Below are 27,524 nucleotides of genomic sequence, written 5' to 3' on the forward strand. Positions count from 1 at the left end.
AACACCCGTGTACTGCCTAGGTTATAGACTGGTCACAGAAATAATAGCTACAGAATATATCTTTCTTAGTAATAAACTATCACAAATGAGTGTGTGCAAACATTTACTGAAGATTTTATTCTTCTGTAAAACAGGTCAGTCCGTGTTAACACTTTATTTGTACAGTTAAAGCAATTGCCGAAAAACAGAATTTTGGAATTGAGGTTCTGGGTGATAAATCATAGCTGCTCCATTTCAGGTCACTGCTTTCTACCTATTTTGGGCAAAAGGATCACACTGTATGGATGGAACAAAATCTGGAAAGTAACCGTGCACTCCAACCGGACTCTTTATTGGAACCTTATTAGTTCCACATGCATGAAAAATTATCTACCACGATCTCTAACAGTTTTGGCTCGGCAATTATTCACTTAATCCAACAAGAGAAGAATTTCACTTATTTTTCCTCTTACGGCACATTTGCAGTAGACATCTAACATCTCGCCGTATAGGAAGAACTGCAAACGAAAGCTATTCCTTAATAAAATATTTACATTGTTTCAGAGATTAGGTCTTGCGGCCCTTAAATAGTGCGCACACTGTTTGTTTAAGCTAATGTATTTTCAATAACAATTACTCAAAGGAAGGATTAGTTTAAGCCTTAGAAAATGTGCATCTGTAAATGTAATTGTAAAAATGTAAATTGCATTACTACACACCAAGGCACATCCGGTATCGTCATGAAGTCTTAAGGCCCAGTCACACTAAGCAATATCGCTAGCAACATCGCTGCTAACGAACAACTTTTGTGACGTTGCTAGCGATGTTGCTGTGTGTGACATCCAGCAACAACCTGGCCCCTGCTGTGAGGTCGTTGGTTGTTGCTGAATGTCCTGGGCCATTTTTTAGTTGTTGCTGTCCTGCTGTGAAGCACACATCGCTGTGTGTGACAGTGAGACAGCAACAACTAATGTGCAGGCAGCAGGAGCCGGCTTCTGCGGAGGCTGGTAACCAATGTAAACATCGGGTAACCAAGAAGCCCTGTCCTTGGTTACCCGATATTTACCTTTGTTACCAGCCTCCGCCGCTCTCACTGTCAGTGCCGGCTCCTGCTCTGTGCACATTTAGCTGCAGCACACATCGGGTAATTAACCCGATGTGTGCTGTAACTAGGAGAGCAAGGAGCCAGCACTAAGCATTGTGCGCTGCTCCCTGCTCTGTGCACATTTAGCTGCAGCACACATCGGGTAATTAACCCGATGTGTGCTGTAACTAGGAGAGCAAGGAGCCAGCACTAAGCATTGTGCGCTGCTCCCTGCTCTGTGCACATGTAGCTGCAGCACACATCGGGTAATTAACCCAATGTGTGCTGTAACTAGGAGAGCAAGGAGCCAGCGCTCAGTGTGCGCTGCTCCCTGCTCTCTGCACGTGTAGCTGCGCGTGCTGGTAACCAAGGTAAATATCAAGTTGGTTACCCGATATTTACCTTAGTTACCAAGCGCAGCATCTTCCACGCGGCGCTGGGGGCTGGTCACTGGTTGCTGGTGAGCTCACCAGCAACTCGTGTAGCCACGCTCCAGCGATCCCTGCCAGGTCAGGTTGCTGGTGGGATCGCTGGAGCGTCGCTTAGTGTGACATCTCACCAGCAACCTCCTAGCAACTTACCAGCGATCCCTATCGTTGTTGGGATCGCTGGTAAGTTGCTTAGTGTGACTGGACCTTTACAGCTTGCTCTTAATAATTTTTTTTCCAATTTAAGATTTTATTAATTTTCCAGGAAATACAAAATTAGAACATACATCCATACTATTGCAAATGAAACAGATCAGAAGTTAATGCTAAACCAAGCCTTCGCCGGCTTCGCAACATTCTATGGATGGTATAAATGGAACATAGATAATCACTAGAAAAAAACAAAACAATAAAACGATAAATCAAGGAGAAGATATTCAAACAAGAGGAAGTCACAGAGTCTAGAAAAATAGGGGTAGTGCAGAGAAGGGAGAGAATAGAAAGCAGAGTGAGGCGACCGGGACTGATGCAATGTCCGATGAGCTGAAAATTTATCAAAAGTGCGGTGAGAACTATCTGGAAAAGAAAAGGCCAGAGTGCCCCCCGTCCGGAGGTTAAAGTAGTTCAAGAAGTGTTTTACTAGACAAGAAGGAGTCCCATTGGAACCACTTGGAGGCCGTTTCCACCGCCTGCCCTCGAGATTGAGCCATCACCATTTCCATGCGGTGAATAACATTTACCTCTGTTATCCACTCATCTACCGTCGGGGGGTTAGGATCTTTCCACCGCCGAGGAATCACGGTCTTGGCGGCCTGGAGAAGGTGGCCTAGGATCGATTTCTTAAAAACCTTTTCTGATACGTCAAAGATATACAGTAAAACTGCCTCCGGGCGACTGGGGATCACAATTCCTGTGGCCCCCCGTATGGCTGCCAGTACCTTGCTCCAAAAGACCGACAGGCTCGGGCAGTGCCACCAGATGTGGGACATGGTGCCTCCCGAGGCTCCACATCGCCAGCAAGAGTCAGGTATTTCGGGGCACCACGCGTGTAGAGACGCCGGAACCCTGTACCACCTGGAAAGTATTTTATAGCTAGTTTCCTGCATCCTAGTGGCAATCACGGACCTGTGGGTCAGGCGATAACAACGTTCTCATTGGCTCCCGGTAATCGGTTGGTTGAGCTCTAACTCCCAAGCTTTACAGAAGCGAGGAGGCGACGCCTCTACTGTACTCGTCAGAAGCTTGTACACCCTTGATATAGCATGGCGCGTATTAGAGGAACCTGTGCATAGATTTTCAAAAGGGGTTTGGGGTGAGGGGTGAGTCATGATAGTATCTTGGGAAGTCAAGAAGTGCTTGAGTTGGGCATATTCAAAATGAAAACGTAGTTTAAAATTACAACTCTCTACTATCTCCTGAAGTGGGATAATGGACCCCCTCGGAATCACTCGATTTAGCCTCAAGGGGTTCAATTTCGTGCTTCCTAGAAAATTGTTGGAAGATGCCCCCGGCAGAAACTCCGGGTTGTCCGTCAGTGGCATAAGGGGCCCTTTAGGTTGGATCAGGAGATTACGTGACGGCCCAGAATGCACCGTTTTTAGAGTCTGCTTGGTGCTATAAGACATCTCAATTTTATGTTTGGTGAGGAGTGGCCAGGTCCACGGCAGGGTCGGAATTGATAAGGGGCATATTTCTTGTGCCAGGCTAACCCACAGTTTAGAGCTAGAATTATGTAGAAGATCCAAAACCCTGGCATGAGCTGCCGCCAAGTAGTATCGCCTACAATCGGGCAGCCCCGTTCCTCCTGCACCTTTGGTCCTAGTCAAGACGCCACTTCCAATACGAGGGCGTCTTCCAGACCAGACAAATCTACCGAACATGCGCTGCATCTTGGCCCAATAGGTTGCCGGTACATAGACCGGGGCCGTCTGCAGCAAATATAGCAATCTCGGGAGGGCCGTCATCCTGAGTGCACTGATCCTGCCAAACCATGAAAGAGTGCCCCCATGCCACCGAGTCAGATCCCCCTCGAGCCGTGACAGAAAACTCTGATAGTTTAATTGAAAGAGTCTGGATAGGTCAGATGGAATCTTGATGCCTAAGTATCCGATGCTACCATGGGGTGGCCATCTAAAGGGGAAGTTTGGTTTTATAACATTTACAGTCGATTGGGGCAAGGAGATATTTAGGGCCTCTGATTTATCAAAATTAATTTTAAAATTGGACCACTTACTAAACCGGTTTAGTTCCATCATTAAGGACGGGAGGGATGTGGTGGGGCTACTTAAATATACCAGAAGATCGTCGGCGAAAGCAGCGCATTTATGCTCCCGATTGGCAATCCTAATTCCCCGTATGTCTGGGTTAGCCCGGATGGCTGACAACAAGTGTTCCATGACTAATACATATAGTAACGGTGACAAGGGGCAACCCTGTCGTGTCCCGTTTCGGATGGAGAAGGGTTTCGTCAGAGTGCCATTAATCCTAAGGAGAGCAGTCGGGGAGTGATATAACGCCATAATTTTAGACGAGAAAACTGGCCCCAGGCCTATATGGTCTAGGGTCTGTGATAACGACTGCCAGGAGACTCTGTCGAAAGCCTTCTCAGCATCCAAAGATAGTAACATCATGGGCAGCTTTTTATTGTGTGCATGTTGGATTAAATCCAGGGTTTTTATGGTATTGTCCCTTGCCTCTCTACCTGGGACAAATCCAACCTGATCAAGGTGGATCAAGTTAGGGAGCAAGGGGCTAAGTCTGTTTGCCAAAAGCTTGGCATAAATTTTTAAATCTACGTTAAGTAGTGATATTGGTCTATAACTGCTACATGTCATGGGATCTTTTCCGGGCTTTTGAATTAGGGAAATATGAGCTGTGGTGGAGTGAGGCGGAAAGGGGACTGAGTCCGAGATTGAATTGAAGGAAAGGAGCATTAGAGGCGCTAATTGTTCCGAGAAGGATTTATAAAATTTGGCGGGGAACCCGTCAGGGCCAGGACACTTATTGCCCGGGGTATCGCGAATCACTGCCAATAAATCTTCCAGTAAAAATGGACTTTCCAAGTTGTCTATGATAGAACTGTCGGGACATCTAAAAGGTGAGGGCATTGAGGGGTTTACATCACTCGGTCTATGGGGCTCGACAGGTAAATTATACAACTTGGAATAATAGTCATGAAAGGTATTTGAGATGTCTGGGGTGGCGTAAAGTAATTCGTCGCGTGAGTTCTTGATGCAGGGGATGAGGGTGTGAGCTCTGCCCTCCCTCAACGCGTTTGCTAACAACCTGCCGGGTTTATCCCCAAACTCATAAAACTTCCCCTTCCCTACCTGTATCAAACGCTGATATGAGGAATCAAGCAGTTTCTTAACCTCGAATCTAGCCTGTAGGAGTGCCCGTAAGTTCGTGGCCGATAAAGCTTGCTTGTGGATGAGCTCCAGCTCAGATACCCTATGGAGAGCTTTTACTATGTCTTGGGCTTTCTCTTTCTTGATTCGAGACCCATGCTTAATAAAAATGCCACGTAGGACACATTTCAGTGCCTCCCACTTATACGTGGGGGCTGTGTCATCTACTGAGTGGTCCTCCATGAATCTTGCAATGGAGGTCTGGATATCCGAAACGCAAAGCTCATCCAGTAGCAATGACTCGTTCAGACGCCACGACCCCCTAGGAGCAGTAAGGGAGGGGATCTCAATCGTGCAATATACCGGCGCATGGTCTGACCATAATATATTATCCATTCTCGTGTGTTGGACCCAAGGGAGCGCGCTATGTTGTACCAGTATGTAATCAAGACGGCTATATGAATCCTGGGTGTGGGAATAGAAACTGTAGTCTCTGTCCGATGGGTGTTGTATTCTCCAGGTGTCGAACAGCTGCATGCGTAGTAAGGCTTTTTTAATTCGTTTGATAGTGGTGTATGCAATACTGGATTTCCCTTTTGAGTTGTCTAAAGTAGGGTCTAGGGTGATATTAAGGTCCCCACATAAAATCACCGTACCTTGTATCAGGGGGATCGCGGTACTGATCAGGCGGGAAATAAAACTATCCTGTTTGTGATTTGGGGCGTACGCGTTAATTATCGTGAAGATGTGGGTCCCCACCCTCAGTGAGAGAATAATGTATCTGCCAAGACTATCTGTCGTGCACTTTATGATTTGATGTGGGAGGGATTTATGGATGGCTATTGCCACACCTTTTGAGCGGGAGTCAGGGTTATCCGAGGATACCCATGTCCGGTAATATTTATTTTTAAGAATAGGGGCATGTCCTTGTTTAAAGTGTGTCTCCTGTAAACACGCTATTCTCACCTTCTGTTTATGAAGATGATACAATATCTGTGTCCTTTTCTCCGGAACATTGAGGCCCCTGGCATTGAAAGAAGCGATGGTTAAGTCCGCCATCTATAAGAGAATAAGTCATTAGAGATATTTAAGAAAGAGAATCGGACACGTTCAGCCCGGCCGCCGAAGATATGGAGAAGGGGAGACTTGAGAAAAGTAAGAGGTAGTGGGAAAAAAAGGAAGAGAAAAAAACAAGAAGAACAACAGGCAAAAAAAGCCTAGCATTGTTAACTGAATCCGAACAAACGTTCCTAGGGAACATATCCGCCTCATCTAGGCAGGACAGAGGATCCCAACCTATTTGGGGAAAAAGGAAGTCCGACATATCCGAGCAGAGCTCCATATATACTAAGAAAGAAAAAACATTATGGATAACCATAGACACCGGTAAAGGAAATAAATTCTTATGGGATACGGGCTATGAATAGACTGGTGGGTATCATGTGGAAGCCACGTGAGCCTCATTACTGTAAGAGGTATAAGTCATACAGGTGTTGTCAGCCTTTGGTTTCCTCGGGATCAGCTAACGCTGGCGGCCCGCCCTGCGACCCCGTTCTCCTCTCGGAGGCAACCCCCTGCTGGACTCAGTAGGTGGAGGTGGTCTAGAGGAGGTAGGCCGTCCCCTGGGCACCCACGGCTGGAGTAGTGTAGTCGGCCAGGCTGCAATAGACATTGCAGGCAGATTCAGACTCTTGATAAAAGCCGGGAGGTCCTCTGGAGAACGCAGGGTCATCCATCGGGAGTCCTTCTGTACCGATAGGGAAAACGGAAATCCCCACCGGAATGGCAGACCTCTCTCTTTCAAGACATCAAGGAGGGGTTTAAGAGTCGCACGTTGGGCCAGAGTGTGTCGTGAGAGGTCAGGCATTATGCGAAAGGTAGAGCCATTGTATGATAAGTTCTGTTTTCTCCTGGCTGCCTGTAGAATGGCCTCTTTTACAGCAAAAAAATGTACTCTGCATACGATATCTCTTGGGCGGGAGTCATCCGGATCCGGAGCTCTTAATAATTTATAGAGATGAGCAAATCGATTGGCAGGACGATGAACCAGCATTAGCCACCGGAAAGGAGCCCTGAGATTCTCCTCCTACCTTCGTCTCCTCTCATTTGTAGGCACGACGTGACATTTTTGGAGTGACATATGCATAACGTAACATCTTGCCTACTATTTATTTTTTTTTTTCTGCCTTGGATGTTTAAAGCCAGCTTTACACCTTACAATTAGGTATGCGATCTCGTATGCGATGTGACACGCCCAGGTCGCATATGCGATTGAATGAGATTGCACGTAGGTCGTTCATTTGCTGTCACACGTGCGTTAGTAGTCTATGTTAAATTGATCAATTTTGTGTGCGATCCTTTAGATCATGTGTTCTGTGACGTATGCATTGGGCACCTTTTTTTTTTTTTTTTTATTTACTGACTTGCCAAGCGTGTGTAATGTGTAGAGATGCGTTTTTACTATGTCATCTGCCATTCAGCTCTGCTACATGGCCGCTGACAGCAGACACAGACAGCCATGTAGCAGAGCTGAATGGCAGATGACAGCAGACACAGACAGAGCCGCACGATCAGAATAAACTCGGGTGAACCTCACCCGACTTCATGGTCATTCTGCGGCTCTGTCTGTGTCGCGTCCCGATTAGCGGTCACCAGTGAAGGGCTCACCGGTGACCGCTAAACTCCTGAGTGACTGAATTGAGCAGCCCTCTCTCATACTCACCGATCCCCGATGCTGCACGGCGTTCACACTGCTCCGGCGGCTTTTACTATTTTGAAAAAGCCGGCCGCCCATTAAACAATCTCATATTCCCTGCTTTCCCCGCCCACCGGCGCCTATGATTGGTTACAGTGAGACACGCCCCCACGCTGAGTGACAGGTGTCACACTGCACCCAATCACAGCAGCCGGTGGGCGTGTCTATACTGTGTAGTGAAATAAATAATTAAATAATTAAAAAAAACGGCGTGCGGTCCCCCGCAATTTTAAAACCAGCCAGATAAAGCCATACGGCTGAAGGCTGGTATTCTCAGGATGGGGAGCTCCACGTTAAGGGGAGCCCCCCAGCCTAACTATCAGCCAACAGCCGCCCAGAATTGCCGCATACATTATATGCGACAGTTCTGGGACTGTACCCGGCTCTTCCCGATTTGCCCTGGTGCGTTGGCAAATCGGGGTAATAAGGAGTTATTGGCAGCCCATAGCTGCCAATAAGTCCTAGATTAATCATGTCAGGCGTCTATGAGACACCTTCCATGATTAATCTGTAAATTACAGTAAATAAACACACACACCCGAAAAAATCATTTATTATAAATAAAAAACACACACACATTCCCTGGTTAACCACTTTAATCAGCCCCAAAAAGCCCTCCTTGTCCGGCGTACTCCAGGATGGTCCAGCGTCGCATCCAGCGCTGCTGCATGGAGGTGACCGGAGGAGCTGCAGCAGACACAGCCGCTCCTGTCACCTCCACACAGCAAATGAAGACAGCCGCGCGATCAGCTGAGCTGTCACTGAGGTTACCCGCTGTCACTGGATCCAGTGGTGGTCGCGGGTAACCTCAGTGACAGCTCAGCTGATCGCGCGGCTGTCTTCAGTTGCTGTGTGGAGGTGACCGGAGCGGCTGTGTCTGCTGCAGCTCCGGTCACCTCCATGCAGCAGCGCTGGATGCGACGCTGGAGCATCCTGGAGTACGCCGGACATGGAGGGCTTTTTGGGGCTGATTAAAGTGGTGAACCAGGGTATATGTTTTTGTTTTTTATTTATAATAAAGGATTTTTTCATGTGTGTGTGTTTATTTACTGTAATTTACAGATTAATCATGGAAGGTGTCTCATAGACGCCTGACATGATTAATCTAGGACTTATTGGCAGCTATGGGCTGCCAATAACTCCTTATTACCCCGATTTGCCAACGCACCAGGGCAAATCGGGAAGAGCCGGGTACAGTCCCAGAACTGTCGCATCTAATGTATGCGGCAATTCTGGGCGGCTGCTGACTGATATTGTTAGGCTGGGGGGCTCCCCATAACGTGGAGCTCCCCATCATGAGAATACCAGCCTTCAGCCGTATGGCTTTATCTGGCTGGTTTTAAAATTGGGGGGGACCGCACGCAGTTTTTTTTAATTATTTAATTATTTATTTCACTGCACAGTATAGACACGCCCACCGGCTGCTGTGATTGGGTGCAGTGTGACACCTGTCACTCAGCGTGGGGGCGTGTCTCACTGTAACCAATCATAGGCGCCGGTGGGCGGGGAAAGCAGGGAATACGAGATTGTTTAATGGGCGGCCGGCTTTTTCAAAACAGTAAAAGCCGCCGGAGCAGTGTGAACGCCGTGCAGCGCCGGGGATCGGGGATCGGTGAGTATGAGAGAGGGGGTAAGAGGGTAAGACTGACATGGACAGAGAAAGAGGGACAGAGATAGTGACGGACTGACAGAGATTAGTGAATGACAGACATTGTGAGGCGCTTCAGAACGCAGCTTTTTAGCTGCGCTCTGAAGCAGACCTTTTTTAAGCTGCGGTGCAGAGCGCACACCTGCGTACATAGCCTCAGACATCAAAATCGTATGAGGGATGTCACACATTACAATTGACTAGGTTCATACAACAAAACGTCCAATGTATGAGGAATAAACGACGTGTATGCGATCACCGTATTTTCGTTCAATCTTGATCGCATGTAGGTTTCACACGCAAATACGTCACGAACGATGCAGGATGTGCGTCACTTACAACTTGACCCCGACGACGGATTGAAAGATCTATTGAAGTGTGTAAAGCAGGCTTTACAATAACAAATTGATGCAAAAATCACCTATCAACTCCATGGTGAAGTCATATTTGCACTTTCTGCATGTCAACTTAACTGCTAAAGCCAGTGATTGACTGCAGCAGTCTGGTGACCTGGAGGGGCCTACGCTAAATGCACAGGGTTGACAGAAGGACAGTATGCCAAAAAAGAGATTAAAGGGGTATGGCTTTCCAGTCTACTGCTAAAATTATCCACTTTATGTGACTGCAGACTTCAAAATCCTAAGGCTATGTGCCCACGGGACAACGTACCAGTGGATTTTGCTGCGGGAAAACCTGCAGATTTATATGGATTTTCCAGATAAATCCGCACGTTAGCGCAAGTACAGACACTCCCCATGTTATCCTATAGGATTTAGGGAGCGCTATATCAATGCTGCGATATGTGCAGCTGCAGAAAATGCTGTGGATTTTCCGCAACCGCACGTAACTGCATGTCAATTATTCATGCGGAAATATCTGCGGAATTCCCGCTCCTCCACTATGGAGATACAGGGCAGGAATTCCGCAGGAATTGTGCACGAAATCAGCACTGTTTCCGTTGGTTTACCGCAACAACTCCGCAGAAATACCGCAGCAATGAATAGCTGCGGATTCCGGGGAGCAGCTGCGGTAAACCTGCAGACAAACCTGCGGCAGAGTCCGCGGTTACGTTGTCCCGTGGGCACATAGCCTTACAGCACACACACTGCACGCAGTCAGGATTCTTTGATATTGCTGCCAAAAGTGGGCAGTCACATACAGACCTGATGTGCTTGTTCTCGCGCAATACAAGTGAACTGAGGGAGGCTGAGTATGTCTAGTCAGAATGGAGCCAGAAATATGCAAATTGCATCCTTGTTTTCACATTATTGCCCACTCTTAGCAGCAATGCCTGAGAACAATGATAACGTGGAGCTTGCACTGTAAAGATTAAAAGTCTACAACACTCCTTTAAAAGGGAACCAACCAGCAGGTTTTTATCCTATAAACTAGAGGCACTGCCATAACTGTGCTAGGAGGCTGATTAAAATGATACCTTTAGATAAGTATCCAAGGCTTTATTGTAGAATAATCCTTGTTCAAACCTTCAGAAATGATGTCATTAGTGCAGTGGCTTGAGCATCAGGGCGGGACTTCGTGGATCGGGTCCTCTGGAGTCATTGTATCCTGCCTTGCCTCCCTTTCTTTATTCAAATTTCGCACTGCCACCATTACCGTTGTTGGCGGTGCGTGCGCATTCCTATTGTTATATTCTGTTAGATAAAATGGCACAGGAATTGCATGTACCGCAATTTCTGGCGTCATTTTATTGAAGCCACTGTGGAGACGAAAATAGGGCATGGCGGCGCATGCGCTGATTCAAATTTTTTCCATTAGCGCAGGCACCGATTCAGCCCAGTCATCTCCACAGTGTCCTCAGTAAAATGGAGCCAGAAATCGTGGCATAGGCATTCGCCGATTCTGACGCCATTTTACTAAATACCACATCATAAAAGCAAGGTGTATGCGCTGCAAACAGCAGTAATTGTGGCGATGGTGCAAAATTTAAACAAAAGAAAAGGAGGCAAGGCAAGAGGAGTGATTCCAGAGGACCCGACCCCCAAAGTCCTTCTCCGATGCTCAAGCCTGTGCACAAATTACAACGTTTCTGAAGGTTTGAGCAAGGGTTATTCTGCAATCAAGAATCAGATTTCTCAACTTAACGTATTATTTAAATCAGCATCCTATTGCCATTATGGCACTGCCTCTAGTTTATAGGATAAAAAAGTGGTGGTAGGTTCTCTACGTATCGAGGATGTGGGGGGCTATGGGTTGGGAGTGGGATATGGTGGTGGGGGGGGGTGTGTGAGTATCTGGAGAAGGCCAAAACAATCTCCATGTTTCCCCTAGCACATTACAAGTAAGACTCCAGCACTGCAAGGCAACCTAGCACTAATCTGTAGGTTACTTTACTGTTAGAAAAAAAATAAGGAAAAAACAAAAAAAAATAGTGAGATTATCCAACAGCATGTGTGAAAGAGACAGGTATACTAATAGATCACAGACTGAACATGAGTCAACAGTGTGATGCAGCAGCAAAAAAGGCAAACACCATTCTAGGATGTATTAACAGAAGCATATGTGGCGCCCTGGACCAGCCAGGACGTCACAAGAACTACACCAACACACCCTACACCCCGGTCAGGCACACCAAAGCCAGACACAAAATCCTTGTTGCCTTCCTCCAGGGGCTGATGTCCACACCAGGGGGTGGGCCAGGCGTTTGGTCCCGCCCACTGAGGAGTTCACAGTCCTGGAGGCGGGAAAAAGTGAGCAGAACAGTTTGAGAGTGAAGTGGTAGAGGAGCAGTCTGAGAGTGGTCCGGGTGTGTGGCCCGGACGTGACAGCAAGGTTGGCAGACGGTGGTGACCGTCTGCAGGAGAGGCCTATTGGAGCTAGCCGTAAGGACCGTGGACGGGCGGTGGCCCGGCGGTACCGGACCGGTACGCAAAAAGAAGCCAGCACCATCCGGCAGTGGCTTACGGACCCCGACAAGGCTAGGAGTCGCCGTGCAATTTGTCAAACCCGTTAGCGAAGGGAACCTCCTGGGTTTCCCAGCAGCTAAGTCCCGACAGAAGGCACCAGTCCAACCGGTAGAGGGAAACACAGTCACCACCAAGGCTAAAGTTCCCAGGGCCAGAGCCTGCGGGCAAAAGGGGCTCCTTCAGCAACCTTCAAGCTGGGGAGCGGGTTACTGGTGGGAACCCATTTGAACCGTTTACACTACACAGGTGCAGGGAAAGGCAGTCACCATCAGGAGAAACACCGCAGCCATCTGTGGGACCCGTCCATCCAGCCGTTTGTTTTACCGGAGACTGTGTGTACATCATTGGCTGAGTGAGTACCACCGTGCCGTGTGGCACAGCGCTGCCCCTGTGACCCTGCACCTCGCCAGGCCCCGTAACCCGCCTGCCATCCATCCCTACCCCATTACCGGGCCCCGGGACAACCAACCCTCTACCACCCACGGAGGGGAGAACCAACATCCAAGCTGCTCCCTGTCATCGCTCCCAGGATCCCCGTCCAGAGCAGCGGTGGTGTCACCAACCACACCACAACCGTGGGTGGCGTCACGGACAATAAATCCCCAAAACCAAACCCCTTTTCACTCACGGGCGAGGAGGGCCGCACAGTCCCCGGGATCCGTCCCAACGCTCGAGCCACCACCGAGCAGCAGCAGCCGGACCCGAGCAGTGGGAGAGCGCAGCGTGCCCTCCTCCGCCCGCGACACATACATTCTAGATCATGTGAAGTAATTATTTCCCCTTTACTCCTCTTTGGTCAGATCTCATCTGGAATATTGTGTCCAGTTCTGGGCACCACATTTTAAAAAAAAGACATCAACAAACTGGAGCAAGTTCAGAGAAGAGTGACCAGAAGGGTGACTGGTCTGCAAACCATGTCCTATTAGGAACGGTTACAGGATTTAGGATTGTTTAGCTCGCAAAAGAGAAGACTGAGAGGAGACTTAATAGCGGTCTACAAATATCTTAAAGGCTGTCATACTGTAGGGGGATCAGTTTTATTCTCATTTTCACAAGGGAAGACTAGAAGCAATGGGATGAAACTGATGGGGAGGAGAGACAGATTAGATATTAGAAAAAACTTTTTGATAGTGAGAATGACCAATGAGTGAAACAGGCTGCCACGAGAGGTGGTGAGTTCTTCTTCAATGGAAGTCTTTAAAAAGTGGCTGGACACACATCTGTCTGGGATGATTTAGTGAATCCTGCTTTGAGCAGGGGGTTGGACTAGATGACCCAGGAGGTCCATTACAACTCTAACATTCTATGATTCTATGATTAGTATTTATGAAATAATAGTAATCTTTAAAGAGGTTGTTCAAGATTAGAAGAAAAAAAAAAAGAACAACCTTTGTCTACGGCTTGGCTTTATTGCAGTAAATTTAGATGCGCCTTCATATCAAATATGTAAATAGGCTAAATTGTTTGGTTTTCCTTTTTACACTAATTATTCGGGCGTCAGGAACCATCAATAAAAAGCAGACATTAGAGAAAGCCATACAGCCTCCATGCAATGGTCACAACGAGAGTGACCTTTACGAAATTACAGTGGCCATCATGTGCCCTTTCATTCGCAGGAGACAACCCCATTTAGAAATTCTGCAGCTATTAACCTAATCAAAACTGGAAACTGTCTTTCTCTCAAGGAACTTAAAATGTCAGTGATTGCCAAACTGCAGTACCAATCAAGGCTCCATTTAGGACTTTAGCAAATACTCTATTGGAAAGCTAAAAGAGTCAGGCTACTTGTACCTAGAAGTTACACATAAGGCTTCAGTAACGAAGGTGAATTGATGTCGAGGTATAAAAACACACCCGTGTAAGAATACAACTATTACAATTAAGGTCACGAATGGCATAAATCATAAAAACAGAAGAAATAAAAATCAAAACACTTACTTGTACTGTAGCACTAATCTCAGACGCAAAGCCTCCTGTTACTGGAGCCTCGTGACTGATGAGTAATCGGCCAGTCTTTGCCACAGACTACAAAAAAAAGAAAAAATTGGGAAAAATTACTAAGAAATGCAAAGGAAATATTATTTCACTTCAAAACCAAATTTTGTTATAGGGCAGATATTTTTATTCTTATTCCATGAAAAATTCTAAGTACATAGAAAACTGCTACCAGCAAAAACACTCCGTGCCTTCTTATAATCCTTGGGTAGGAGGAGGGTAAAGAGAACAGAAATAGAATAGAAAGTACAGTAATTAATAAGTCATTTAGATGCAAGGGAAAAAACAACTTCCAGCGCTTTTACAGTACCATTAAACTAAAGCTTTGTTTTTCTACAGGATGCAAAAAACACACAGTCTGCTGCCCACTTTCATCCTTAAAAAAAACAAGAAACGAAAAAGTGGACTTGCCTTTATAACACTGCAGTGTATGGATGACATATGCAAATATATTGGGATTGTCATGTTTGCATTCCCTTTTCAGATTTTTTTCCCCAGAAAATCAGTCACATGACCTTCTGACACTCGTTACCATGAATTTTAAAAAAAACCCTTTTTTTTATTTTTTATAATTAAACAGATGCAAATGGATGCTACGTATATTTTAAGAAATGGATGAACTTGATTTAAAGTGCTTCTGTTTGCATCAGTTTTACAACAGATCACTTTCTTTTATTTCCAATAGAAGAAATTTCAGATTTCTAAAGTTACAAAACTGTGATGTGAAAAAAAACTACTCCGAAATATCTCACAAACGGTCAGCTCAGCTAAAAATGTTCCCTTAGACCAGTGTTTTGTAACCCAATTACATGACTTCTGCAATGTATCATATGACATTTTACAGACACACACACACACGCACGCACACGCACGCACACAGTGGAACCTTGGATTACAGGCATCATAATTGGCTCCGGGACTTTGCTCTTAAACCAACTTACTCTTATATCAAAGCGAATTTTCCCATAGGAAATCATTAAACGCAGACCATTCGTTCCACAACCCAAAAATATTTACTGTATACTGTACAAACTTATTACAATAATACAAAATAATGTACTGTATTCATATACAATTATTACAGTACACTAATCAAAGTGCTGTACAGGACTGTAAAATCATAAAACAAATTAAACTGCATATTAGCTTAGAATAGAATTGTTGGTGTGCGAGAAGTACAATAGAGAGAAAAAATGATGTATAAATATGACAATCTTTATTCTAGTACAGTACACAAAACAAAACACCCCCCAAATCTATTCTCCCCAAAATAACGGCAGAACTAAGCCAAATGTGGGGCAGGAATACTGCACAGGCAATTAGATTACAGTGCAAGCAATGTGCTGTACTGGTTAGCAGAAAAAGTACAATACTGTATCCAAAATGCAAACTGATACATGCTTTATAGTATATACCAGGGGTGGGCAATTAATTTTCCCATGGGGCCGCATGAGAAATTGGGATTGGTTTAGAGGGCCGGACTAATATAATTACCTCAGTTCTACCCAATATATTACATCACTACACCCCCTCCATATACTACACCTGTAATAAACTACACCACTACACCCCTATATACTACACCTGTATTATACTACACTCCCTCCATATACACCTGTATTATACTACACCACTATATAATACACCTCCGATATACTAAATCATTACACCCCTATATACTACACCTGTAATATACTACATCACTACACCCCATATACTACACCTGTAATATAGTACACCTCCATATAGCACACCTGTAATATACTACACCTCCATATAGTACACCTGTAATATACTACCCCTCCATATAGCACACCTGTAATATACTACACCTCCATATAGTACACCTGTAATATACTACCCCTCCATATAGCACACCTGTAATATACTACACCTCCATATAGTACACCTGTAATATACTACCCCTCCATATAGCACACCTGTAATATACTACAACTCCATATAGTACACCTGTAATATACTACATCACTACACCCCTATATACACCTGTAATATACTACATCACTACACCCCATATACACCTCCATATAGCACACCTGTAATATACTACATCACTACACCCCCTATATAGCACACCTGTAATATACTACACCTCCATATAGCACACCTGTAATATACTACACCTCCATATAGTACACCTGTAATATACTACATCACTACACCCCCTATATAGCACACCTGTATTATACTACACCCCCATATGTCACACACCCTGCTCCCCATACAGCCTGCACCCCCATATCACACACACTACACCCCCATATGTCACACACCCTGCCCACATATTTCACCCTGCCTGTACCCCAACTTACCCCTCTCAAACACTCTGCACCCCTTCACATCCTTCTGTCAGTCTGCAGCTCTCATATGCCACTCACCCTGCAACTCCATCTTCCCACATATGCCACTCACCCTGCAACTCCATCTTCCCTCATATGCCACTCACCCTGCAACTCCATCTTCCCTCATATGCACTCACCCTGCAGCTCCATCTTCCCTCATATGCACTCACCCTGCAGCTCCATCTTCCCTCATATGCACTCACCCTGCAACTCCATCTTCCCACATATGCCACTCACCCTGCAACTCCATCTTCCCTCATATGCACTCACCCTGCAACTCCATCTTCCCACATATGCCACTCACCCTGCAACTCCATCTTCCCACATATGCCACTCACCCTGCAACTCCATCTTCCCACATATGCCACTCACCCTGCAGCTCCATGTTCCCACATATGCACTCACCCTGCAGCTCCATGTTCCCACATATGCCACTCACCCTGCAGCTCCATGTTCCCACATATGCCACTCACCCTGCAGCTCCATGTTCCCACATATGCCACTCACCCTGCAGCTCCATCTTCCCACATATGCACTCACCCAGCAACTCCATCTTCCCACATATGCCACTCACCCTGCAGCTCCATCTTTCCTCATATGCCACTCACCCTGCAGCTCCATCTTTCCTCATATGCCACTCACCCTGCAGCTCCATCTTTCCTCATATGCACTCACCCTGCAGCTCCATGTTCCCACATATGCACTCACCCTGCAGCTCCATCTTTCCTCATATGCCACTCACCCTGCAGCTCCATCTTTCCTCATATGCCACTCACCCTGCAACTCCATCTTCCCACATATGCCACTCACCCTGCAGCTCCATGTTCCCACATATGCACTCACCCTGCAGCTCCATGTTCCCACATATGCCACTCACCCTGCAGCTCCATCTTCCCACATATGCACTCACCCTGCAACTCCATCTTTCCTCATATGCCACTCACCCTAAAGCTCCATCTTTCCTCATATGCCACTCAACCTGCAGCTCCATCTTTCCTCATATGCCACTCACCCTGCAACTCCATCTTCCCACATATGCCACTCACCCTGCAGCTCCATGTTCCCACATATGCACTCACCCTGCAGCTCCATGTTCCCACATATGCCCCTCACCCTGCAGCTCCATGGTCCCACATATGCCACTCACCCTGCAGCTCCATCTTCCCACATATGCCACTCACCCTGCAGCTCCATGTTCCCACATATGCACTCACCCTGCAGCTCCATCTTCCCACATATGCACTCACCCTGCAGCTCCATGTTCCCACATATGCACTCACCCTGCAGCTCCATGTTCCCACATATGCCACTCACCCTGCAGCTCCATGTTCCCACATATGCACTCACCCTGCAGCTCCATGATCCCACATATGCACTCACCCTGCAGCTCCATGTTCCCACATATGCACTCACCCTGCAGCTCCATGTTCCCACATATGCACTCACCCTGCAGCTCCATGTTCCCACATATGCACTCACCCTGCAGCTCCATGTTCCCACATATGCCACTCACCCTGCAGCTCCATCTTCCCACATATGCACTCACCCTGCAGCTCCATCTTCCCACATATGCACTCACCCTGCAGCTCCATGTTCCCACATATGCACTCACCCTGCAGCTCCATGTTCCCACATATGCCACTCACCCTGCAGCTCCATGTTCCCACATATGCCACTCACCCTGCAACTCCATCTTCCCTCATATGCCACTTACCCTGCAACTCCATCTTCCCACATATGCACTCACCCTGCAGCTCCATCTTCCCTCATATGCACTCACCCTGCAACTCCATCTTCCCACATATGCACTCACCCTGCAGCTCCATGTTCCCACATATGCCACTCACCCTGCAGCTCCATGTTCCCACATATGCCACTCACCCTGCAGCTCCATGTTCCCACATATGCCACTCACCCTGCAGCTCCATGTTCCCACATATGCACTCACCCTGCAACTCCATCTTCCCACATATGCCACTCACCCTGCAACTCCATCTTCCCACATATGCCACTCACCCTGCAACTCCATCTTCCCACATATGCACTCACCCTGCAGCTCCATCTTCCCTCATATGCACTCACCCTGCAACTCCATCTTCCCACATATGCACTCACCCTGCAGCTCCATGTTCCCACATATGCCACTCACCCTGCAGCTCCATGTTCCCACATATGCCACTCACCCTGCAGCTCCATGTTCCCACATATGCCACTCACCCTGCAGCTCCATGTTCCCACATATGCACTCACCCTGCAACTCCATGTTCCCACATATGCACTCACCCTGCAACTCCATCTTCCCACATATGCCACTCACCCTGCAACTCCATCTTCCCACATATGCCACTCACCCTGCAGCTCCATGTTCCCACATATGCCACTCACCCTGCAGCTCCATGTTCCCACATATGCCACTCACCCTGCAGCTCCATCTTCCCACATATGCCACTCACCCTGCAGCTCCATCTTCCCACATATGCCACTCACCCTGCAACTCCATCTTCCCACATATGCCACTCACCCTGCAGCTCCATGTTCCCACATATGCACTCACCCTGCAGCTCCATGTTCCCACATATGCCACTCACCCTGCAGCTCCATGTTCCCACATATGCCACTCACCCTGCAGCTCCATGTTCCCACATATGCCACTCACCCTGCAGCTCCATGTTCCCACATATGCCACTCACCCTGCAGCTCCATGTTCCCACATATGCCACTCACCCTGCAGCTCCATGTTCCCACATATGCACTCACCCTGCAGCTCCATCTTCCCACATATGCACTCACCCTGCAGCTCCATGTTCCCACATATGCACTCACCCTGCAGCTCCATGTTCCCACATATGCACTCACCCTGCAGCTCCATGTTCCCACATATGCACTCACCCTGCAGCTCCATGTTCCCACATATGCACTCACCCTGCAGCTCCATGTTCCCACATATGCACTCACCCTGCAGCTCCATGTTCCCACATATGCACTCACCCTGCAGCTCCATGTTCCCACATATGCACTCACCCTGCAGCTCCATGTTCCCACATATGCACTCACCCTGCAGCTCCATGTTCCCACATATGCCACTCACCCTGCAGCCCCCCTCCCCCTCATGTCCCCTCTTTTCTTATTACCAGTCATCATGTGTCCACATCTCCTTCAGGATTCAGTATCTTGCTTTCTGCCCGGCATCCTGTGTCTCCTCCCACACAGTCACATGGGCGTGACATCATCGCAGGTCCTACCGTGCAGGATGAATTATTCCGTCTGCTGTGCTGCTTCTTCTCCTGCCCGGCGGGAACTTTTGAAATGACACACGCAGCGCAGTACTGACAACGTCAGAGCGCGCGCGTGTGTCACTGACAATTAGTGCCGGCAGGGAACAGAGGAAAGACTCCTGCGTTCCGCTGCCTGCACTGACTGTGCGGAGTGCGGACCTGCACAGGATCTCTCCTTGCTCGGCACGCTGCAGCCCGGCTCCACTGCACCGGCTGAAGACGGGCGGGCCGGTCACAGAGAGCAGGCGGGCCGGATGTGGCCCGCGGGCCGCCCCTTGCCCAGGTCTGGTATATACTGTACTGTATAATGGAATACTGTATATAGTACATATGTACAGAAAGTTACCTCCAGTAGGTTTACACAGAGCATCCAAGAGCATCTCAGAGCGTTGGTGAAAGGACTGAACCGGAACTGTACACAGTACGTTTTTGCTCTTATTCCAAATCATTGCTCTTAAACCAAGTTACAAATTTGTAAAAAGCTTTGCTTGTTTTGCAAAACACTCTCAAACCAAGTCACTTTTAATCCAAGGTTCCAGTGTGCGTGTGCGTATGCGTATATATATATAAACTTATTTTTGGGGTCTGTAAGGGGAGTCAGGGAACAAGGTGCAGAGTTGGGCTCTGCATGCCACCACATTGAATTTGAAATGAAGCCTCTACAACAGAATTCAAGTGCAGATTGTAGCGTTTAATTTGAAGGTTTGAACAAAAATATCTGATAGAAATTGTAGGAATTGTACACATTTCTTTACAAACACTCCACATTTTAGGAGGTCAAAAGTAATCCAAACCCAAACAAAATATTTTTTATTTTCAATATTTTGTTGCGAATCCTTTGGAGGCAATCACTGCCTTAAGTCTGGAACCCATGGACATCACCAAACGCTGGGTTTCCTCCTTCTTAATGCTTTGCCAGGCCTTTACAGCCGCAGCCTTCAGGTCTTGCTTGTTTGTGGGTCTTTCCGTCTTAAGTCTCGATTTGAGCAAGTGAAATGCATGCTCAATTGGGTTAAGATCTGGTGGTGATTGACTTGGCCATTGCAGAATGTTCCACTTTTTTGCACTCATGAACTCCTGGGTAGCTTTGGCTGTATGCTTGGGGTCATTGTCCATCTGTACTATGAAGCGCCGTCCGATCAACTTTGCGGAATTTGGCTGAATCTGGGCTGAAAGTATATCCCGGTACACTTCAGAATTCATCCGGCTACTCTTGTCTGCTGTTATGTCATCAATAAACACAAGTGACCCAGTGCCATTGAAAGCCATGCATGCCCATGCCATCACGTTGCCTCCACCATGTTTTACAGAGGATGTGGTGTGCCTTGGATCATGTGCCGTTCCCTTTCTTCTCCAAACTTTTTTCTTCCCATCATTCTGGTACAGGTTGATCTTTGTCTCATCTGTCCATAGAATACTTTTCCAGAACTGAGCTGGCTTCATGAGGTGTTTTTCAGCAAATGTAACTCTGGCCTGTCTATTTTTGGAATTGATGAATGGTTTGAATCTAGATGTGAACCCTTTGTATTTACTTTCATGGAGTCTTCTCTTTACTGTTGACTTAGAGACAGATACACCTACTTCACTGAGAGTGTTCTGGACTTCAGTTGATGTTGTGAACGGGTTCTTCTTCACCAAAGAAAGTATGCGGCGATCATCCACCACTGTTGTCATCCGTGGACGCCCAGGCCTTTTTGAGTTCCCAAGCTCACCAGTCAATTCCTTTTTTCTCAGAATGTACTCAACTGTTGATTTTGCTACTCCAAGCATGTCTGCTATCTCTCTGATTGGATTTTTTCTTTTTTTTCAGCCTCAGGATGTTCTGCTTCACCTCAATTGAGAGTTCCTTAGACCGCATGTTGTCTGGTCACAGCAACAGCTTGCAAATGCAAAACCACACACCTGTAATCAACCCCAGACCTTTTAACTACTTCATTGATTACAGGTTAACGAGGGAGACGCCTTCAGAGTTAATTGCAGCCCTTAGAGTCCCTTGTCCAATTACTTTTGGTCCCTTGAAAAAGAGGAGGCTATGCATTACAGAGCTATGATTCCTAAACCCTTTCTCCGATTTGGATGTGAAAACTCTCATATTGCAGCTGGGAGTGTGCACTTTCAGCCCATATTATATATATAATTGTATTTCTGAACATGTTTTTGTAAACAGCTAAAATAACAAAACTTGTGTCACTGTCCAAATATTTCTGGACCTAACTGTATATATATATATATATATATATATATATATATATATATATATATATATATATACACATACATACATATATACACACACACACACACACACACACATATATTTTAAGGGGTTTTCAGGCGGACAATATTAATTTTCATCAACAGAACTTGGAATGATCATAATTTCCCCAATTGGGTGTGTTTAGAAAAAAGGTTTCTGTGCTGAGATAATCTTATATATACAGTATGTGTCCCTGTTATGTACTGCTTAGTGATGGGAGAACCCAAACTGTAAAGTGAAAAGTGTCCGTACACGAACCCAAGCATGCCCAAGCATGAATCCAAAACATGGTCCAGATTTGGCTACCAGGATAAAAATTTTTAAAATGGTAGTCAAGCAGGATAATTATACTTACCGAGTCTACCCCGCAGTTGTCACACTGCTCCCCAGTCCGCTCATTAAACCTCATGCATATTTACTATTTCCCCCACCCTCTGTGACAGTGTCTGTAATTGGTTGCAGTCAGACTGCTGGCGTCTGTGATTGGTTGCCCACACAGTAGCTGTCCGGGTCCCGAGTGGAATGTAAAAATAAATAAATTAGAAAAAAATAAATTTCCACACAACTAGGAATTTTTGTTTTCTAATTTTTGAATGACCCCATTGATTTTACTATATGATTTACTAAATAACTACAACACATCCTGAAAAAAAAGCAAGACCCTTTATGGCTATGTTAACAGAATAATAAAGTTTTGGGATTTGAAAAGGTAAAAAAAAACAGTAAAAAAAACTCAAAAGAAGCAAAAACAAACAAAATCAGAAGAAAAAACCCCACAGATGTTGTGACTCCAAGATGTTACAGATACTTACCGTATTTCCCTAATGCAAAAAGTCAGGATTCTTCATATAATTACACAAATTCTGAAGGATCTTTCCTTAGAACTGTTTTTCTATTCTCCTGTTACTCCTAGAAATTTTGGAAGAAATTAACTCCGTGTCGAACTTTGTCCAGCCAGTGCCACGCTGTGTAGGGACAGTCCCTTTTGGCAAGTGGAACACTCAGTTGTGAATTTATGCATACGTTCCAGAGAAGCCGCACAGTGCAACTTCTAATAAAATCTAAAGGAACCCAAATTTCATGGGGAATAAATATTTATTAAAAACAGACATGTGAGGAGTGATAATAGACCCCAAGTATGTGTATGTCAATAGGAAACCCAAGCTCTCACAAATGGTAGATGTGTATTGGAAAAGAAAATATTTAAGTAGGGCACGTACAAAAAAATGAGAATTTAAAGGGGAATGGATAAGATTCATGCTGCCTGAACCATGGCCAGCAAGAATCGGACACCGGCTGTGTTATTGCAACCAGGTACAATTTACTCAAACGCGTCAGCATTTCCGAGAAACAATAAAAGGGGGAGAGCCAGCACTGCTTGAGAATGGCATGCAGCAAATAAAAAGTGTAAATTCACAAATTATTCCAACGATACTATAATGCAAAATGAGATTTTTAGCAAACAATTGATCAATTTGTTGAGCCACCCCTGCCACGTCACGGCAAATCTCAATACGGGAGTTATACTCTATATTTTACATTTTCATTGTGTCATGTGGCCTCCTAAATTCATTAAAAGCAGAAACATATTGAAGCAACACATTTACCTGTAACATTTCAGAACCGCTTCCATGTTTGCAAGGAGAGGCAACCGCGAATAAAGGCAGCCCAGGTCCCAGCATGTGCAGCAGATGCCACACACACCAGGACAATGTCAGAACTGGCCCTCACAGTGTCTGACCAGCAGCCATGAATGAAGGCGGAGCAGGCCCAGGTAAATGGTACTTAATTACCAAAGCCTATGGAAAAGGGTGGGGTTGCTGAGTGTGAACAGCCACCAAAATTATTTTTGACAGAAACAAAAGGAATATGCAAACCAAAACCAGGTGTGCGTGGCATGGCAGGGTCAGCCACCGAACCAATAAGGAACAATAAAAGAGGGAGAACCCGCACTTCCTGAGAATGGCATGAAACAAATAAAAAGTGTAAATTCACAAATTATTCCAACTGTACCATAATGCAATTTGTTACAGGTAAATGTGTTGCTTCAATACAGTTCTGCTTTTAATGTAATTAGGTGGCCGGATGGCACAATGAAAATATAAAATATAGAGTAGGACCCCTGCTATTGAGATTTGCCGTGACGTGGCAGGGGTGGCTCAACAAATTGATCAATTGTTTGCTAAAAATCTCATTTTGCATTATAGTACACCTGGAATAATTTGTAAAAGTTACACTTTTTATTTGTTTCATACCATTCTCAAGCAGTGCTGGCTCTCCCTCTTTTAGCATTTTCAAGAAGCCATACTATGAAAAGCTAGAGGGGGATGGTGCGTCTCAGTTGGAAGGTTCATCTCCAGCAGATTTACTGAGCGGTGAGAAGCCGCAAGGAACCGGCCATAAAGTAGTCATCCGAGATGCAACGTCCTTGGCCGGCGTTTCAACTTATGCTTTCTCTGTTGTGAATTTTGTGAGATTTTTCACTTTTTTGTGGTCCATTGATTGGTTCAATCTGAAAATGTGGCTCTTGAATCAAAAAAAGCTTGTGTGTTCCTTCTCTAGACGATGAGTTGGGGCATCAAATAGGAGGACCAGGCCATAGCAAATTCTAGTAACAAATATGAAAAATTAACACAAAAGTAAAAAAAAATAAAGTTGAATGCTGGGAGATTACATCCCTAGGTACAGTAGATAATTTCAATATTTGGCCTACACCGTCTATCTACTCATCCAGCCAGGCAGCTGACATGACCCAGAGCATTCAGAACAAGATTTATCGCAGATTGTAGGATCGTAGGCTACATAAACTAATTTCCACATCTTAGCCAAGACGTATTGTTCAGCTTTATATCAACAACCCTTGTAGCTTGCTGGTAGACACAAATCAGATCTCTGAAGCAGAGACAAAGATTAGAGGTAAAACTGGTAAAGTGGACAATCATGGGCTAATCCGCCTAGTATTCACAATGAATTGCAGGATAACATATTACTTAAGGCCACGTTTCAAAGCAACATCGCTAGCAACATCGCTGCTGATGCACGACTTTTGTGACGCAACAGCGATGTTGCTAGCGATGTTGCTACAACCTGGCCCCTGCTGTGAGGTCGCTGGTTGTTGCTGAATGTCCTGGACCATTTTTTAGTTGTTGCTCTCCCGCTGTGAAGCACACATCGCTGTGTGTGACAGCGAGAGAGCAACAACTGAATGTGCAGGGAGCCGGCTTCTGCGGACGCTGGTAACCAATTTAAATATCGGGTAACCAAGGAGCCCTTTCCTTGGTTACCCGATATTTACCTTCGTTACCAGCGTCCGCCGCTCTCACGCTGTCAGTGCCGGCTCCCTGCTCCCTGCACACATAGCCAGACTACACATCGGGTAATTAACCCGATGTGTACTCTGGCTAGGAGGGCAAGGAGCCAGCGCTAAGCGGTGTGCGCTGGTAACCAAGGTAAATATTGGGTTGGTTACCCGATATTTACCTTAGTTACCAAGCGCAGCATCGCTTCCACGCATCGCTGCTGGCTGGGGGCTGGTCACTGGTTGCTGGTGAGATCTGCCTGTTTGACAGCTCACCAGCAACACGTCTAGCGACGCTCCAACGATCCCTGCCAGGTCAGGTTGCTGGTGGGATCGCTGGAGCGTCGCTTAGTGTGACGGTACCTTCAGTCTGACTGCATACTACTAAAGGCAGTGCCGGAAAGCTATACCAAAAACCACATAAAACATTAACGCTAACGATGAAGCATCACTCTCAAAAAGTGCAGGCAGTGAAGCAGGTTGCACCACCAAAGGCAGGAGGAGAACTGGCCCCAAATTATGTCTTCAACAAATCTATTAAAATAAGGATATAGTTGACAACCCCAATAAAGATGATCTTTGATCCCCCACCTGAGAGCATCATGATGTAGGTGCAGAGACCCTGATTCCGGCAATGTATCACATACTGGGTGGCATGTTGTCATTTTGATAAAATCCCTGTTTTATCTGCTGCAGATCTATCAATTCCCTGAATTTTGAGCTGTGTATAACCCTGCCCACAGCACTGATTGACTACTTTCTGCATATAGACAGTGCACACAGAAAGCTGCCATTCAGTGGTGAGGGTGGGCTTATACAGAGCTCATGAATATGGAGAACTCATGGCAGAAGGTTTACTAGTTAGGTAATGATAGTCTTATAAAATAAGAAACCCAGTGAGTGACATCACTGGAATCAGGGATTCTGTCTACACTATGCGGCTCTCACATTGGGTGGCAAAAATCTGCTGACAAATTCCCTCTGATGTGTTGTAAGGTGTATTCTGCACATTTATCACTTGTTATGGAACAAGGTTAAAGATATGCGAGATAAAATCATTACACTACTTAGTGGCAGGACAAGTTCCTGAAAAAGTACAATTGTGCCCAGGATTACAGATGTGACATGTTATCTAAAGTGACTTAACTTAATTTAAAAAAAAATAATTCTGTAATGTTTACATATATTAAAAAAAAAAAAAAAAAAAAAAAAAAAAGGCTTGGGTGTTCAGAGTTTTTTTAACGTGGTTTTTGGCAGATTGATATAAAACAAACGCTCTAAATTTGCTTGTAACAATCCTATTGTTAATGTGAATGAGAAAGTGCACGTTGCGTCTTTTTTCATGCAGTTTTTAACAAAAGAGCAGCAGAAAAAAAAATGTTTTTTTGCAAAAATACCCCCCAAAACTACGGTGTCTTGTAGAAGCAGTTTGTAGGTGTGGGATTTACAGCCAGAAAAATATATTAAAAAAACACTTTGAACATACGCTAAATACTTAAAGATTCTACAAATGTTTTCCCAATATTATAAAGCTCCATAAAATCTATGATACAATCTATTATTCTACACTTTTGCATGAGGATGACAAGTGTTTCTATGAACCCAGCAGCCCATGCAAGGGACAATTAACATTCTATTCAGTCATTAAAAATGACAGATTCACTTCTAAAAATAAGGAGTAATTCTCCATGTGGAAGCAATTATGGTTACTATGCATGGACACCTTTGACTTCACCTACAAAGCACAGACGTATCACCCATGAAAAACTTTTAAAGATATTTTCAAGTTTTAGATCTCGTCTTGCTGTCAGATAAAGTTTTCTGTTTTCGGAAAAATTCCTGTCCCAACAGAAAACTGTTCTTGACTCTCCTCCCCCCAGGTCCAGCACGGAGTCTCCACCACCGTTCTCAGAATCTGTTGTCTGCACTCATTGGGTGAGCGCGGTGTCTCTGAGCTTCTTGTACTGTCTACCTTGGCAACGCTAATGACCTCACCAACTGACTGTAGCGCTCTCAGCGTGATGTCATCACCCCGAGCAGTGGTGCTGGACCCAGGGAGGGTGAACAAAGCACAGTTTTTAATCAAGCTGTAGTCAGTGGATTTTGAAAACTCCTTACACCATCATGCAGGGACAGACTCTGATCATGCCACATCCATATTGTACACTGTA

General features: G+C 45.7%; 1 protein-coding gene across 1 annotated transcript in view; it reads right to left on the reverse strand.

Annotated features, from left to right (window-relative positions):
* The window catches only part of BCKDHB (branched chain keto acid dehydrogenase E1 subunit beta), a 274,772-nt gene that overhangs the window by 55,227 nt on the left and 192,021 nt on the right, over nt 1-27,524 (reverse strand). The window contains exon 9 of the mRNA XM_075341500.1: nt 14,104-14,190. Coding sequence (XP_075197615.1) covers nt 14,104-14,190 — 87 coding nt within the window. The remainder of the gene's footprint in view (nt 1-14,103; nt 14,191-27,524) is intronic.

This window comes from Anomaloglossus baeobatrachus, chromosome 3 (genome assembly GCF_048569485.1).
Source record: "Anomaloglossus baeobatrachus isolate aAnoBae1 chromosome 3, aAnoBae1.hap1, whole genome shotgun sequence".
In the NCBI taxonomy this organism is placed as follows: domain Eukaryota; kingdom Metazoa; phylum Chordata; class Amphibia; order Anura; family Aromobatidae; genus Anomaloglossus; species Anomaloglossus baeobatrachus.